This window comes from Podarcis melisellensis (assembly GCF_964234715.1).
Source record: "Podarcis melisellensis genome assembly, chromosome: 3".
NCBI lineage: Eukaryota > Metazoa > Chordata > Lepidosauria > Squamata > Lacertidae > Podarcis > Podarcis melisellensis.
The window spans coordinates 47,391,403-47,407,539 of record NC_138530.1 but is presented as its reverse complement, the minus strand read 5'-3'; the positions used below and the strand labels follow the sequence as shown (position 1 = coordinate 47,407,539).

At 44.3% G+C, this 16,137-nt stretch overlaps 2 protein-coding genes and 1 long non-coding RNA gene across 3 annotated transcripts; 1 reads left to right on the top strand and 2 right to left on the bottom strand.

The window, feature by feature from the left end:
- Nucleotides 1-1,202: 1,202 nt before the first annotated feature.
- On the bottom strand, nucleotides 1,203-8,012 carry EXOC8 (exocyst complex component 8). The gene is made up of 2 exons (XM_081906848.1): nucleotides 6,368-8,012; nucleotides 1,203-4,402 (listed from the first exon to the last, which is right to left on the bottom strand). Exons 1-2 carry the CDS (start codon nucleotides 7,919-7,921, stop codon nucleotides 3,794-3,796), a joined length of 2,163 nt encoding a protein of 720 aa, XP_081762974.1. The 5' UTR covers nucleotides 7,922-8,012; the 3' UTR covers nucleotides 1,203-3,793.
- A 154-nt stretch (nucleotides 8,013-8,166) lies between these two features.
- On the top strand, nucleotides 8,167-14,837 carry SPRTN (SprT-like N-terminal domain). Its single transcript, XM_081906893.1, has 5 exons — nucleotides 8,167-8,554; nucleotides 9,533-9,632; nucleotides 10,590-10,718; nucleotides 12,304-12,562; nucleotides 12,810-14,837. The coding sequence occupies exons 1-5, from the start codon at nucleotides 8,289-8,291 to the stop codon at nucleotides 13,523-13,525; spliced, it is 1,470 nt and encodes a 489-aa protein (XP_081763019.1). The 5' UTR covers nucleotides 8,167-8,288; the 3' UTR covers nucleotides 13,526-14,837.
- Nucleotides 8,562-9,535, bottom strand: LOC309367574. The gene is made up of 3 exons (XR_014167232.1): nucleotides 9,410-9,535; nucleotides 9,067-9,354; nucleotides 8,562-8,822 (listed from the first exon to the last, which is right to left on the bottom strand). It is a non-coding gene; the product is annotated as an uncharacterized lncRNA (long non-coding RNA).
- Nucleotides 14,838-16,137: the final 1,300 nt, after the last annotated feature.

Genomic DNA, 16,137 nt, shown 5'->3' with positions numbered 1-16,137 from the left:
CCTGAAAGGAAGTGTATTATGCTCAGTCGCACACGGTCCTGAAGACCACAATGCCATTCTTAAGTTCATCCCCAGCATCAACTATTCAGGGGTATACTGCTTCTGATCCTGGAGGCTCTATTTAGCCATTATGTCTGATTGCAATTAGTAAACATAGCTTTACAAAAGGAATAGACTTTCATAGGATCATTAGCCTTTATGAACCAAAATTCTATTCATGACATCCCGTGTCTCTGCACAGCAAACATGCATGTGCAATATGCAGAATCCCATGCCATTTCCCCCGCTCCTAATTATAGCATGGAAGTCATAGCACAAACGGTGTTAATGTGGCATACCATTGCCTACTGGAGCAGATCAGGAACGAGGGTAATTGGTGTAACTCTGCACAATTTTTTTAATATGGGTTTTGTTTAATAACTAAGGCAAACTTGCTTTCTTACCAAATACTAAAACATACACATTCATGTGCTCAATACTCCATATCAGGGCTTACTTGACACAAGGCTGCAGAGTTCTGACCTCTGTCATCAGCAAAGGAAGACCATTGTGGCAAGAGGGAAACCAACCTGGTCCCACCTACTGGCCAAAGACAGGGCAGCTGCAGGTGACTTTCTTCCCCTCTCCCTGCCAGAAAGAACACTGTGCTCCCACTGATGAATGACTGTGGGATGCAAAAGCAAGAGGAAAGGGCACTCTGGCCCCATCCATCAGCCAGAGGAGCAAGATCCATCAATTGCTATTCAAGCAAGAACACCATGAACATTAGTTTGAACCTGGCCCCAATGCATATGAATGCTTGCAGTTGAAAACTTTGGTCTGGCCTTGAAGAACTGATCTCCCTCCTCTGCCTTTCCCCATCCTTGTGTCTCTTTTAAGTTTGTAAGCTAGATGAGGCATGTAAGCTATGGCCAGCTTCTCTTTCTGTCTCCCTTGATGAGAGGTGCTTTGAGAGACACTTAATCACCTGAAAAGTGGGATGAAAACACAGCAAACAAATAAACATAACTACTTTGTTATATATGAAGCTGCCTTGTCTTGAGACATACCATTGCTCCACCTGGACCATTACAGTCTACTATGACTGGAGTAGTTCTCCAGGGTCCCAAGCAGAGGTCTTTTTCTAGCCTTCCTACCCCAGAGTCTAATGCTCATTGTTCATACACATACAGAGGCTTAAGAAGACAAAACACAATTTGAAAGATTGTTAGGGCACACTTTTTTAATCCAGTCATTTGTGTTAATATACAAATACAGTCAGCATGTTTAGGCATTATTCTCATTCATAAATAATTTGGCCTCCATACATTCACAGGCATGATACAAACAGAATCGTAAGTTACTAAGCACCAGGACTATTTGTTATTCGTCAGAAACCCAGAATTGCTCTAGAAACATAGTTCAGTGGGCCCCTCTTCGGCAGTCTACTGAACACCCAATGAGGAGTTTCTCTGTTAATTAAATGGCAGCTTCTTCAGTCTGCTGGATGAACAGTCCTGAGGGGGATTTCCTTGTGTGTATTTAAAAAAAAAATCATACATACAATGACTGGAGATTGCAAAGCTGTTTTGTGTGTCACACACACAGAGAGAGCAAATAATTATACCGACTATCCTTTGGCATAACTGCCCATATACCATGAATGCATATTAGACAATATGTTCAAGCAGGGATGGGAAATGCGTGGCCCTCCAGATGATGCTGGACTCCCAAATCACATCAGGCCCAGCCAGAATGACCAATGGATTGTGGGAGTTGTAGTTCAACAACTTCCAGAGGGCCACATATTTCACATCCCCACACTAAGCATCTTCTACACCACTCTTATAGAGATCAAGGGAAGAGGAATTGCACTACATGAGTCACACTCAGCTGAGCCCCGTTGCCATCCAGCCACTGTCAGTGAGAGGCAAAATTAACCATTTGCAAGATGTGACTTGTCCCACAACACTATGCATTGTGCCACCCTTCTCCAACCAGATGCTCTCAAGATGTTTTGGACTAAACTCACATCTGTTCTGGCCACCACGGCCATGCTGGCTGAGGCTGATGGGAGCTACAGTCTAAAGTATCTGGAGGGCACAGAGGTGCATCATATCAAGCAACTATTTGGACCAAACATTTCTACAATGCTGGGCAAGGAAGTAATTTTTTCATATTACTTTTTTTCCTGGGGCCAACTATCTGTACTTTCACAATTATGCTTCCTTTATCAGTTTTATGGTGAAACCAGTTCTCAAGACCAGAGGGAACAGATCTCCAAAGGCCACAATTGTGAATTAAGGCCTTTAATACTTTTTAGCATACAATCCAGACGTTTTATTTTACACCTTTTTAAAGAACATTAGCTGTTTCTTCTTATAGTCCATGGAAAAATGTCCCCTAGTGTCATTAACTATGGTTCAGTGTCAATTATGCAATCCCAGTGTACAACATGGTGGGGATTTCACAATATGTTAGGCAGTATTAAATTTGCAGACATAACACCTACCTATGCTTGAAAAGAATAAAAACCTAAAACCCTCTACCTACATTATACACAATCATACTGTGTGCAGAGCTACAGATGAGCCTGCTAGGAATAGGCCTTGGTTATATTTCCTACAGGTTTTCATTGTCTACTGCACACGTGCCTCTACTCCCAAACCCTAATTTTCACTTATGGTAACTCAAAAGTTCCTTGCTATTTGTACAAGGTCACTTCTCACCCCTGTTGCACCCTTCATCACTTGATCACAAATGGGTAGTTTTTCACATCATGAATTCTCCAGGGGTTCCCTTTATCAGGCTGATTTGGCAACATGTAAAACTATTCTCTGTTTTATTTGTTTTCAAGTCATTATTCTTGTTGATTACATAAGCAGTTATCAACCTAGATTCGATGATACACCTTTCCTTCAATTAACACGTCTGGTGGCAAGCCCCCCCTCCCCACAAAATGTATAGAGGGCCATAATGAGATTGTGTGCATGTTTTTGACACAGCACTTCCCACAGCTAATTTAACAATGTAGGTTTGGGTGGTGTTTTTTTTAAGAAATCTGAATAACAGATTTGGCCCTATGGCTGCCAAGGAGCTGTGACAAAACTGCAAAAAACAATCCCCAAGTGGAACAGCAGTCCATGTAGCAACTTCACATTCAATCCAGTTCTTACCTGCCACAAATGAGACAGGATTTGACTTCGACAGCATTTGTATTTGACCGCCATCATTTACGTTTATAGATTTATCATTACAAAGAATCAGTAATGCACACAGGAACTGCTACACGTAAGACTGTGAATTCCATGCTCCTGCCAAGTTTTAATTTTCAGAGGAATTTTAAGCCACAAATTTTTGAAAAGAAGCATTTGCTGTAGTTTTTACAACCTTTTTTCAAGTTATCAAAGAGGGAATTATGCAAATTTGCTTTTTGTTTCTCAAACTGCTTCTTCTCTTTCTGAAGGTCAATATAATAGAAGAACTAGGTGTATCTCATCATTTATACTTCTGTAAAATACTTATCAGAAGCTATTCTTGATCGTACTAATTATATTTAAATAGTTCATTAGCCTTTGGACCAAAACACACTTTGACACTAGATGAGCTCCTTTATCTAAATGCCACAACCAGACCTTTGAGGAAAATATACTAGATGTGGCTCGTCTACTAAAGTACTTGCTTGAATTCTTCTCCCTTTGTCTTTGTCTCTTTTTTTTTAGGGCATAATTAGTTAAAGGGAATGTTAATGTATGTTTGAAAATGTGCACATGTATACATGACATGTTATACTAAAATAATGAGTGATTACATTTCACACTACAGAGGTAGTACTTTCAGGATTAACACGCACCGGTTTCGAAGTATTCCTCAGATCTTGCAGCTGCTTAGCTGGTTTCCCTACTCCTTCCTCAAACCTCTTCTCCACAACAGGAAGGACAATTTCATGAAGGAAAGATGCATTCTGCCTGATGAATGCTTTCTTCTCAGGGTCCTGTTCACAGCGTAAACTGTAATCAACATGCTGGATGGCCACAAGGATTATCTCCACCAGACTTTCCAGCAGAACCATATGCAGCTCTGGGAAGTACAGTTTGAGAGCTTCCTCCAAGAAGGTCATGGTCTGTTTGGTGAAAGCCACAACAGTATAGCTAAGATTTACCCAGCAGTCATCACCAGTGTACTGATCAAAATTGGTCACACCACAGCTCTTCATCTCCTCTCTAAGTTTTCCTAAAGCTTCAGGCGTCATCAAATTCATTCTTCTCCACATCTCTTCAGAGTTACGATGTTTTGTAGCCTCCATTATGATATCTTTGTAGCTCTGCAACGCCCCTTTGATGTCCTTCACTAGCAGGGTATGAATGATGAAGGTCAGATCCAAACCAATCTCACTGAGCTGCTTGCAGTGTTCCTTTGCCACCTTCAATAACAAGTTACATGATTAATTTTACTACACCTTCAAGCAGTTGCACAATAGAGACACTCTAAAAGATAACTATCATCCCATTATGAACAGCAGGAAAAACATGACATACATTCAGGGTTCGAAATGAGCAGGGCGGCAGGGGCATTTTGTACCTTAAAGATTCTCCATTTGAGAGCACCTCAAAAAGTCTGGGTGCCATTTTTTTGCACCTGACTGACACTCAAGGAATACTGAAATGTATGTGCTTTGAAGCCTCAAAGTATATGTTAAAGATAGACAATATGTTAAGGAGTTTAACAAGAAAGAGTAGAGTGTTTTAAAAACTGAAGTATGGTACCAATATTTTTATTGTAAACACCAAATTAAACATTTCATTTCTGCTGAAAATGTGATATTAACAATGTGTCGCTTATGTGAATTGTGTATTAATTCATGGTTATCAAAATATTAAATAAAAAGTGTTGCTGATCACCCCCCCCCACCCCCCCAGTGGCAACTAGACATTCTGTTTTGGTGCCCACAATCCAGGTCCCAGAAGGCATTTGGCTCCTAGCTTTTCTATCCAAGTTTCTAACACAATACACATTAGGGAGAAGAAGATATGACCCAGCATTGATCCCTACGATTCTGGCCTTCAGGAAAAGGCAGTCTGTATCCCAAGGTAGGAAACATGTTATCCAGAGGGTTGCGTTGCTTGTGAGAAACCTTGGAGGGGGGGTGTCATATGCCAGTGATGTGCATGACAAGAGACAAAAACGCCCGAGCAATGACTGTGACCCTTACTTTTGTACAGTAGGCTGCAACCCAAGAACACAAAACTTGGAGATTCTACACATCTCTCCATCCAGGGAAGCAGGAGGCATTGTCAATAATACATTTCTACCAGGCAAAAGCATTTAAGGAGGATGTGGAGTAGAGCAGGTAAGGGGTATGGCCTGCGAAAGGGATATGGCTTAAAGAGAGTCCAGAGACACCCGGAGGTCACAAGCAGCCCCTGGACCTCAGGTTCACTGCCCTTGCTGTATCACATTGGACGGAGGAGCAGGTAATGCAAGGTTATCCAGGCTGTCTCTTTCCTGGCAGGATAGGATCACCCATGACAGTCTCCTTCACCTAGATAGAGCAAAGACATGAGATCACCTTTTCCCACTAATCAGGGCAGCTCACTGGAGGAGTGGGTTGCGGAGCAATTCTGTCCAGGCAAACTTCTCCATACTTGGGTAAATGTAATTGCTCAGAACACATTTATTTATTTACTGCATCTCTGTCCCACCTCAGGAGCACAAGGTGGCATACATGGTTCCCCTCCCCCTTTAATCCCCCACAGCAGCCTGCCCACTACTGTTCCTAGTGTATTTGGGACTGCCACATGATTAGGGCAGGAAGCAGGTGTGGGCCCTTACACTTCTCGCTGTTCTTGCTGGCTGCAGGGAGGAGACACCTTGGATATCCTGCACAGACTGCCTTTTCCTGAAAGACAAGTAACAACTCCAGAAGGTCTCAATGCCCAAATATAGCAAAATATACTTTGATCAGATAGCCAAAATCTGTAAAGTCATGCCACACAACTCGCCCTTTCTTTTGTTCCTAATCTTAAAGTGGAAGGCTCCTAGAAGAGCAAGAAATGTTTGTGTTGCTCTCCTTTAGAATTAAGCAAAAAGCACTCTAACACTGTAAGACAGCTGAAAAGGGAGAGAGGCTCCAAGTGATGGGGAATGTGGAGTACAGGATAGTCAATGCAGCTACTGCAATAAATTATTTACACAGCTTCTTTACAAACAGAACACCCTGTTTCAGGACTGGGAATTGGACTAAATGACTCACTGGTTTCCTCCTTGCCCTGTATTCTATGACATTATCTGGAAAACTGAAGTAGTTATAAGAATGAATTTGTGGTCATCCAGTGCATGTGTGACTGAGCATAATACACCCACATTTGGGCTTATTTTTTCCTCATACCTTCACACACTCGGCAGCAGTGGATAAGCTCTCCTTACTGTCAAACACCTGCTTGCTAAATGCATCCACAAACATCCTCATAGCAGATCGGGCCCAGACAACGAAGGCAGAATAACATCCACTGTTGCCTGCAAAGTCTGTCTCGAACTCCCTTGCAGTCTCTAACAGGCTGGTGAAGAAGACATGGCAGAGCTTGTGAATATACAGCAGAGTGGCACCTTCAATACGCAACTGGCGGATGGCTGTGTGTACTGCAGCTTCCCTGTTCCTCAAGAAAAGTTCACATGCTTTGGTTGATTGACCCAAGCGGATGAGCTGAGAAACAGCTCGGCGGGTAGCTCTAGGCCCACCCCGTAGAGACCTATCTGGAGAAAGTTCAAACACAAGCACATCCGTGAGCTGTCGGACTCTTTCGTCCACTTTTGTTCGTAGTTCCCTGACTGGCTGAGTCACAGGCTTATCTCCCAGGTACTCATTCAGTTTATCTAGCAAATCAACTGCCCCTTCAAAGTCTCTCTGAGCGATGCAGACATCCAGATCCTCGGGCAGCTCCTGAATCCATTCTAGGGACAAATCCACCACTTCTTCTTCTGGTGTTGCCTCCTCTTCATCCTCCTCCTCAAAAGGATTGCTGGCTTCTGGAGGGGAGGGGGGAGGGGCCCGCACTGGGGCCTCCTGCTCCAGCCGCCGCTTCTCACTGAGGACCCGATTCCTCTTGGTCTCCTCCAACACTTCCAGCCACTCTTTCTTGATCTTGGCGTTCTCCGCTTGGAAGATACGGCTCTCGGGGAACATGAGCAGCTTGAACATGTCCTTCATGGGCGGGTTGTCCTTGACGTTGACCACCGCCAGCCCATCCAGCGGGTAAAGGGCATCGTACCGGTACGCGCCACGCCGGTTGGGGAGCCACGCCGCCACGAGCAGGCAGTCGTTCATGAGGAAGGCGTGTACCCTCTGGACCTGCACCATGTGGTCAGCATCATACTCCACCAGGTCCCCATTGTAGACCAAGTACTTGCCGGGACTCTCCGGCAGCAGGTCGCGGCAGCCCTCCACCTTCTCCAGGAGGGTGGTGAGGGTGCGCTGGCGGCCCTCCTCGCTGGCAGCGTTGTCTTTGGCCGAGAGGGCCAGGAAGGGGTTGGTGTGGGGGTCGGCGGCGGCCCGCCGGGCGCCCCCCAGGGCCGGGTCGTCTCGGTCGGCGGCGCTGGCCTGCTGCAGGAGGGCCTGGGTGACGGCCTCCATGATGCCCTTCTGCTCGGTGAGGATGTGGCTCAGCTGGTACATCTCGCTCTCCAGGTAGCTGATCTCGCGCGCCGTCTCGATGAACTGCCGGTAGTTCTGGTAGACGTTGCGCTTGAGACTCTGCGCCGTCTCCTCGCTCAGCGCCTGGATGCGCTGCCGGTGCTCCTGCAAGTCCCGGTCGCCGTCCGACTGCTGAGACAGCTGCTTCACGTACTCCTCCGCCGCGTAGCTGCCGGACTCCAGCTGCCGCCTCAGACGGCTCCCGCCGCCGCCGCCGCCGCCCGCAGCCCCCTCGCCCACAGACAGCGCCATGTCCGAACCCGGAGCAACGAGAGAGCGGAGCGACGGGCAGAGAGGAAGCAGGCCAGCGACAAACGCCTAGCCGGCAGAGCGCCTGCGCCGGACGCTGACGACCTCGCGAGCGCGACGGAAGAGAGAGGGCGTGGAGCGGCAGGCGCAACGGCGAACCAGACTCAGTGTGTAAGAGCTACACACGGGGAGGCACTTCCGGGCTTAATGCAGCCCTGCGCAAGCGCGTAACGAAACCAGAGTGGATGGGTATGGATGGAGGGAAAGGGAGGCGCGCCTCTGTACTCCTCCTAGGGCAAGTTGTTTGGCGCATGCGCCCGAGTTTGAAGAGTTCGCGACCGCCGGCTGGCTGGCATCCTGCCTGGGCGAGATGGACGGCGACTTCTTGCTGGCCCTCCGGCTGCAGGCGGAGTGGGAGGCAGAGGACGGGGAAGCTCAGGGGGCCAAGGCGGTGGCCGCCGCCTCCCCTGCCGCGTCGCCCGCTTCCCCGGCGCGGCCGCTCTCCGTCGTGGACAGCGCCTGGGAGCTGCTGGACCCGAGCCCCGACGTGCGAGGCCTCTTCCTGCAGTTCAACGAGACCCTCTTCTGGGGCCGCCTGGCAGCCGTGGAAGTGAAGTGGAGCCCGCGCATGACGCTGTACGGGGAAGGCGCTGCGGGACGAGGGAGAGGCGGCTCTGAATCGCCCTGAATGTTGCCCTTAAGGCTGTTACTCGCTCTGGGACCTGGGGGGGGGGGGAGGCGGGTAACAAATGCTAAAAAAATCATGATAATTATAGTGGGTTTTTGTTTGCAAAAAATGTTTAGGGGTACTCTCATTTTGACTCAAGAGACTTTGATCTAGTTTTGGTCTTGTTCCAGGTGGCATGAGCCCTGTATTCACAAGCACACAGTCAGAAAACAGCTTCTCTGTACAGTGGTACCTCGGGTTAAGTACTTAATTCCTTCCGGAGGTCCGTACTTAACCTAAAACTGTTATTAACCTGAAGCACCACTTTAGCTAATGGGGCCTCCAGTTGCTGCCGCGCCGCCGGGGCCCGATTTCTGTTCTCATCCTGAAGCAAAGTTCTTAACCTGAAGCACTATTTCTGGGTTAGCGGAGTCTGTAACCTGAAGCGTATGTAACCTGAAGCATATGTAACCTGAGGTACCACTGTATTTGTATACTGTGTGTGGCCTTGTTTACAACTTGAGGAGCATGTTGTATTCTGTCTTTTATCTGACCTTTGTGAGAGATGCAGTTCTTAACGGAGAGGGCGAGTTGTGACCCCCCAGATATTGCTGTATCCTGACAATTCTCCATGCTGAATGAAACTGAAATCCAACAATATGTGGAGGGCCACAGGTTTCCTGCAGTGCATGGTATCACAAATTAAAAAATAAATAACTTGTTATGTCTCCTAGCATACTTGCTGCAGTGTGATGACATTATGTGTAAACTAAATATGCTAACCTGAATTGTAGCAGAATTGGAGAAAGTGCCTGCTTTCTTACCTCTCAGGAGGTCTAGTCCAGCCACTAGCAGTGGGCACCTAATGTTTAATAAAAGTACCTAATGCTTAGCAAGTATTGTTTGTGTCTCAGTAAACAATTTGCCTTTTTTATTTGTATTTCTAGGTGTGCTGGAGTTTGCTGCTATGAAGGCCGTGGTGGAATGTGCTCCATCCGGCTCAGTGAACCACTTTTGAAGTTGCGACCAAGAAAGGATCTTGTAGAGGTATTCCTGTTTTGTATATAGATGTGAACCCAAACATGTGCATTTCTTGCAGCTGATATGTACATTCCCAAAGTCAAATGTATCTTGTAGTTTTGGAAAAAAACCATGTTTACCAGTGCTGTAAATAGCTATCTTATATTGCAGCTACTTCTGCAAAGACAGGAGAAGCAAGCAGCTCCTTGCTGCTTGCAGAGACTTCTCCATCCTCTCATGTCCTTTAGTGGTATTTTTTACCCATTATTTCCACTTATAATGTGAATGTCTCCTTGAAATATTGTGTTTATTTCTCACAAAATATTTCTATGTGATACCAGCATAGGGTGCAGTAATATAAATTAAAATCAACCGATACAGTTAGAAGCCTAAAAATAAAAGGAACAGATAAAATCACACCAAAAGATAAAATCACAGCAATCAATCAAAATCTAACTGTGTGGTCGACCCCCGCTCTCCCTGAGATGTCTGGTGGAATAGGTGTGTTTTCAGCTGATCCCCAAAACTGTTCTGTGTTTCAAGGGGGAGAGTATTCCATAGTTGGACTGCCAGTACAGAATAAGCCCTCTTTGCTGCATAACAGGTGCCCCTCAGATGCATACTGTAAGAACCAGAGAGGCATCAGCTGCTGATCTTAACACATTGAAGTATTGGTGTGGGAGGAAACAGCCCTTCAAATGTCTGTGTCCCAAATTATGGTTTTATGAAGCTGGGATCATGTCTGACTTATCCCAGAGAATGGAAAACTGGAAGCAAGAAGATTTTAAGGTTTATTTTTTGAGCCCGGCTTCAGCTGGGGAGGGCGGGATATAAATAAAATTATTTATTATTATTATTATTATTATTATTATTATTATTATTATTATTATTATTTCTTATCATAGCGAACTTAACAGTAAGTAATCAAATGTTTTATGTTAGGACATAGCAATTTAAGTAATCATGTAATAATTTTAATTTCAGACCCTGTTACATGAAATGATTCATGCCTTGTTATTTGTCACTAACAATGACAAAGATCGTGAATCCCATGGCCCGGAATTCTGCAAACACATGCATCGGATAAACCGCCTAACTGGAGCCAATATTACAGTAAGCATACTGTGTAACAAACACTAGTTTGTAGATTTGTAAAACTGATTTTGGAATATAAAATGAATCTTTTAAATGTTTAGATTTAAAAGATACTGCGACAAACAAGCACACTAGAGTCAGTGGTTACTTTGACATCGGTAAGTTTTGCAATGTAAAATCAAATATATCAAGCTAATCACCAGATTTCTTCTGATTTTGATAAGGTGTTAACTGCACTTTTTGGCCATAATCCAGAAAACTTGAATTAGCATAGAGAATCTCTGGTGTGTACTCTGGCTTGGTCCAGACATTGCAGCCATATCATGGTTTAGCTGTCAGGAGCATTCTCCAGGCTCTCTCCTTCTGTATCACTAATGAATGGTGATCCCTTCTCCCACTTCCTGCTTTGTTGTAACTAAAGTGCAGTGTCACAGGCGGAAGGCCACACTCCAGAGTTGCACTCTGGGAAAGGCGTTTGGAAGCTGCCCTGAACATCTTGGTTAAAGCGACTTTTATTATAAATGAGAGAATATGTTTTCTTCAGCATACAATACCCTTCCGAGACTGTGCCCTTTCTTGTGCAATAAAAATCAACACTGCTGCCCTCTTCCCCAGTTAAGTCCCTTATGGTGCTGTGGTGTTGCTTGGGTTTCCCTGTGAGGCAGTGCTCTCTTACTGCTCCCCTGGCATTGCAGGCTGCCAGAGACTCCTGCACCTTACAGCCATTCTGTCCTCCACAGCCACTCCCAAACAGTGTTAGAAACTGAGATATGAAAGCTAGGAGCTAGGACACATATTTTTTCCTCAGTAGCTCACCATTCCGTCTCTTCTCCCCCTAACTACCCCAGCTTTCTCCACGTTCCAATTCCCCTGACAAAAGTAGCCATTTTTACTTACCCTCAGGCAAACAAGCCTTATTAAATATATCAAATCCAAAACAGAAACATTTTTTAAACTGCCCCCCCTTACTAAGCCCCATGAATCATTTACCACAGCAGCCTTCCCCAGCCTGGTGCCCTCCAAATGTTCTGGACAACACTACTTAGTACGTCTGGCTGGGATTAGTGAGATATGTAGTCTGAAACATTTGGAGGGCACCAAGTTTTGGAAGGCCTCCATGGTGTGATGTGTGAGTTGGGAAAATTGTGGTTATTGTTAATCATAACTTTCAAATAAAAATAAAAAACTATGGTTTGGAATGGGTTTAAGATTCTAATTTGGAAGCAAATGTTGTTAACAATAACCATCATTCAACTGCTTCAGACATTACAGCAAACTCTGAATCTCGCAAGACAGGAAATGAGCATGTGTCTCTGTAGAACTGAACATACAAGCCCCTGAATACCTCCAGTTGCCAAACCATGGTTTGGCCTTGATATTTGAAACAGACCACAGAATTCTGGTGTTTGTAGATACTGTTTGATTTTCTTCTGTGTTTGGGGCCAGCTCCAATATCCATGTGGAACTCTTGCCTGTAGTGACTTGGGAAGCCCTGGTTGGCCTGATTCCATCAATCTTCACGGTGGGCTGTGAGTTAATCTGGTGTCACTGCAAAATGGAAATGAATGTTCTGCATTAAGAAAAACTTGTTGGTTATGTTTAGATCTATCATGAGTTTCATGATGAAGTGGATTCCTATCGCCAGCACTGGTGGCGATGCAATGGTCCATGTCAAAATAAAAAGCCGTATTTTGGCTATGTGAAGCGTGCAATGAATAGAGCACCATCTGCAAATGACTTCTGGTGGGCTGAGCACCAACAGACGTGTGGAGGTACATATACCAAGGTCAAGGAGCCAGAGAACTACACCAAGAAAGGCAAAGAGAAGGTCCCACAATCAAAATTCCTAGCTGATGGCAAAGGTACTTGAATATCATTTAGTTATTACCAGCAGAGGATGATGATGTTATTACCAGCATCATAACTGTTTTTCATCAGTTAATATTTCAGGGTGGTTTATAGCATAAACCGAAGAGTACATAACTAAAAGTGTTAAGCGGGGGGAAAGATTTTTCTGATGAATGATCGCTCCTAGAGATGTAATAGAGTGCTGCTGGTGAATGTTTTCCAAATATGTGATTGTTCTGTGTATTTCTGACGTATTTGCAGGAAACGCTAACGGAGGCAATATGCAGAACCTAATTCCTTTTAGTGGAAAAGGATATATCCTTGGAGGAAAAAGCATTCTGTCACCATCAGAGAGGACCACAAATCCAAGCAATGATAAGAACAGATTGCTGCTCAGTTCACAACATCATTCACCTTCTGGTTTGATAAGATCGAATCCTCAAAATGCAAGCATATCCTCACCATTTCCTTCTGAAGGTGATAAGAATAGCTTTGCTTCCTATGTTACACTCCCTAAAATATCAGTTGCTAACAAAAAAGCGTACACTAATGTTAATGGCTCGCCCATTAAACATGTTTCTTTTAATGGAGGAAGATCAAAGTCAAGCCCTATAAATGTTACATGGGACTTACCCTCAAAGACGACACCAGTAAAAAGCATTTCTGGACCATCTACTTCAACTCCAAAACCCCATAGTTCATCTCATAGAAATAGCAGCACACCCAGTGGTGGACCAACAAAACGGGCAAAAATGGAAGACACTGCTGCCTTTGAGAAATACTTTATACAAAAAACAGATCCAGAGTTGACCAGCCCTTCTTTGAAGAGAAAGCATGAACCAATAGCTTCAGAAAGGCCAGCTACTTCTGCCAGTGATGAGAACAGAAAAGTTTCCTGCCCTGTCTGCAGTTCTGAAGTTTTGGAAGCTAAAATCAATGAACATCTGGATTCCTGTCTCCAAGATACCTTAACATGATTCTGACATTAAGACGGTGCTTTGCTCAGGGGTTATCAATCTTGAGTGTTTCATGCGTATTTATTGTCTTCCATATTTTGGTGGGAGTGGGGAGGGGACTTATGACATCCTCTTCTATGTGAAGGAAGTTTTCTTCAGCTTGGAATAGTGCTAGCAATGCCACCAACTTTCAGCACACATTTATAGCCATGAGAGAAACAAATTCTGTTCAAAAGCAGGCATAGGCAAACTCAGCCCTCCAGATGTTTTGGGACTACAGCTCCCATCATCCCTAACCACTGGTCCTGTTAGCTAGGGATGATGGGAGTTGTAGTCCCAAAAACATCTGGAGGGCCAAGTTTGCCTATGCCTGTTCTAAAGAAAGAAACATGCATGGTTTTTAACTGACTTATTTTTAAAAGCCTATTCACTCGTTCAGAATACCTGTTTGTTTTATCTCAAAAACTACTTTCAGGCCTGTTTTGCAGATTACTGTTTTTAAGCCATTTAATATCAACGGAATACAAAATGTGTGTGAATTCATATACTTCCACCTTTGCTTACATTTGAATCGGACTTAATTTCCTGGAAGCGACACATTTTATTATAATAAATAGAGATGGTTAAAGCTGCACTCATTAGAAGTTTCCACAGAGCTTTAAAATGTTCTAGGAGGGAGGGTTAAGTCTCCAGATTGTGGCACTATCCCTAAAACTGTTTGTTGGCCCATCTCATTGTTATATATGCTGCTAATGTGTCTGAAGATTATGGGAAATGTTTTGTGAGAGAAGATGGGATAGATGAAGTAGGACAAATACCTTCATATATTTGAGGAGCCATATGTGACATAATGGTTTATATCCTCAGGCTGTCTGAAACAGATGAGATACATCTAATTCTGGAATCAGATTGAGATCTCACAAGTCTCACTTTTTAAGTGATATAGAAGAGCAGTTTGCTGTTCAAAAGCCTCCACTTCCTAGAGTTCAGTTTTGTTCTAATAATTTATACATTCAGCAGGAAAAATGGCCTGTTCTAATGTTGAAAGAGATCTGGGATGTATTATCCCTCTGCTTCATGCCATTCTGGTTATGTTCATTTCTGAGCCCCAAGTGTCAACATGATTGCTTGTTGACAATTAGGATGTTCCATTTTTACCCCCCAATGGTTGAATTTGGTCAGATATCTCTTTTCACAAGCCAGGAGGTCTCCTTTTCATCTATTAGGTACACGTGTGCCTGTAAATGAATCTTTCAATTATGTTGTATCTTGTGTTGAGCATTTGACAGCCAACTGATAAATTTTAAATAAAAATAACTTTTCAGAAACAGCACTTGAAATTCAGGGTTCTGTTCTATAAAAGTGGGCTAGAAATTCCAAAATCTGCCAATTCTAAAGGTGCTGGAAAATTCAGTGCAGGTTAACGAAATTCAGTATTGTATTATTTTCACTGTGTTTAAAGAGAATTAACACCACATTGTTATTGTGGTGATTCAGAATATATATTCAACTGGTAACAAGTATCCTGCAGATGTAGACCACACTGTTTCAGTGATTTGATGTGATGTTCTGTGATAGACTTTTTCTTAATCAGTAAAGTAACAAGAGACATCTGATCTCATCTGATCAGCATGGTCAAGCATCTGTCCATGTGCCTGCAAATACCCCGCCACTGACTGGAGCTCCTGAAACTGAGTACTAGTGGCAAGGAGGAGAAGGAGCAGCAGCTACCATCTTATTGCTGCTCAGCCAGCAGTTATTTCACCAGGCTGTTCTGTTATGCCTCTTGTCATTGCCCAAGAGACTGAGAAGTGGCCTTCAGCAATGAGGAGAAACAGCAGCAAATACATTGATGAAATGGCTCCTGGATAGGTGAGTGACAGCTGAGGAGAGGAGAAGGTCCAGCAGCTACTGCCAGTGAGCGGGTGAGGATCTGTGCTCTTGGCCCCACTTTTAAGGGATATATTGCCCGAGTGTCTTCAAGTCATCAGACCCAGACTAACCAAAAATTAGTCAAGGATTTCCCTCACTGAACTAATCAGCGCTTTACATTTGAGAAGCCTTGTACTATTATCAGGGCAATTTATTAAAAAAAAAAACAACCAGTGCAATCTCCAAGATTTGAGGGAAATACTCCAAAAGACCTCATTTAAAATTGCTATGTCCTGTTAGGGTTCCTGTGTTCCAGGTACTTAATTGTGGAGCACAGCAAAAACCTGTCCTTCTCAAGGAATGCAAGCAGTAGCAAATGCAAGTTTAATTTTTGTGCACTTTATAGTAAACTAAACATGGGTGATGGTTGCAACTAGCTGTGTGTGTTTTTTTTTACCAAAACATCTGTTAATATATATGTCAGGGTTTCTGGGAGAGAGGAGGAGATGACAGAGGAGACGGAGAGCGAGTGGGAGGAGGGGCAGAAGGATGAGGAAGAAGATGACGGAATTCTGAGGGAATCCACGAGTCTGAGCAGCGAGTCAGAGGATTCTCAAAAGGGGGTTACCTTAATCAAGCAAAAGGGAGGAGAAGGGAGAAGCGGAGAGGAGCCCAGTGGAAGACAGACGCAGCAAGAGGCGTCTCAGCCGGAACGGAGAAAAGGGGGTGGAGTCGTCAGCCTCTCGGAGGGAGCAGGATTA

Coding starts and splice junctions, on each gene's coding strand:
- SPRTN (XM_081906893.1), top strand. CDS start 8,289: ATGGACGGCGACTTCTTGCTGGCCCTCCGGCTGCAGGCGGAGTGGGAG. Junction 8,555..9,532: donor TGGAGCCCGCGCATGACGCT/GTACGGGGAAGG, acceptor TTGTATTTCTAG/GTGTGCTGGAGTTTGCTGCT. Junction 12,563..12,809: donor ATTCCTAGCTGATGGCAAAG/GTACTTGAATAT, acceptor ACGTATTTGCAG/GAAACGCTAACGGAGGCAAT.
- EXOC8 (XM_081906848.1), bottom strand. CDS start 7,921: ATGGCGCTGTCTGTGGGCGAGGGGGCTGCGGGCGGCGGCGGCGGCGGC. Junction 4,403..6,367: donor CTGCTGCCGAGTGTGTGAAG/GTATGAGGAAAA, acceptor TTGTTATTGAAG/GTGGCAAAGGAACACTGCAA.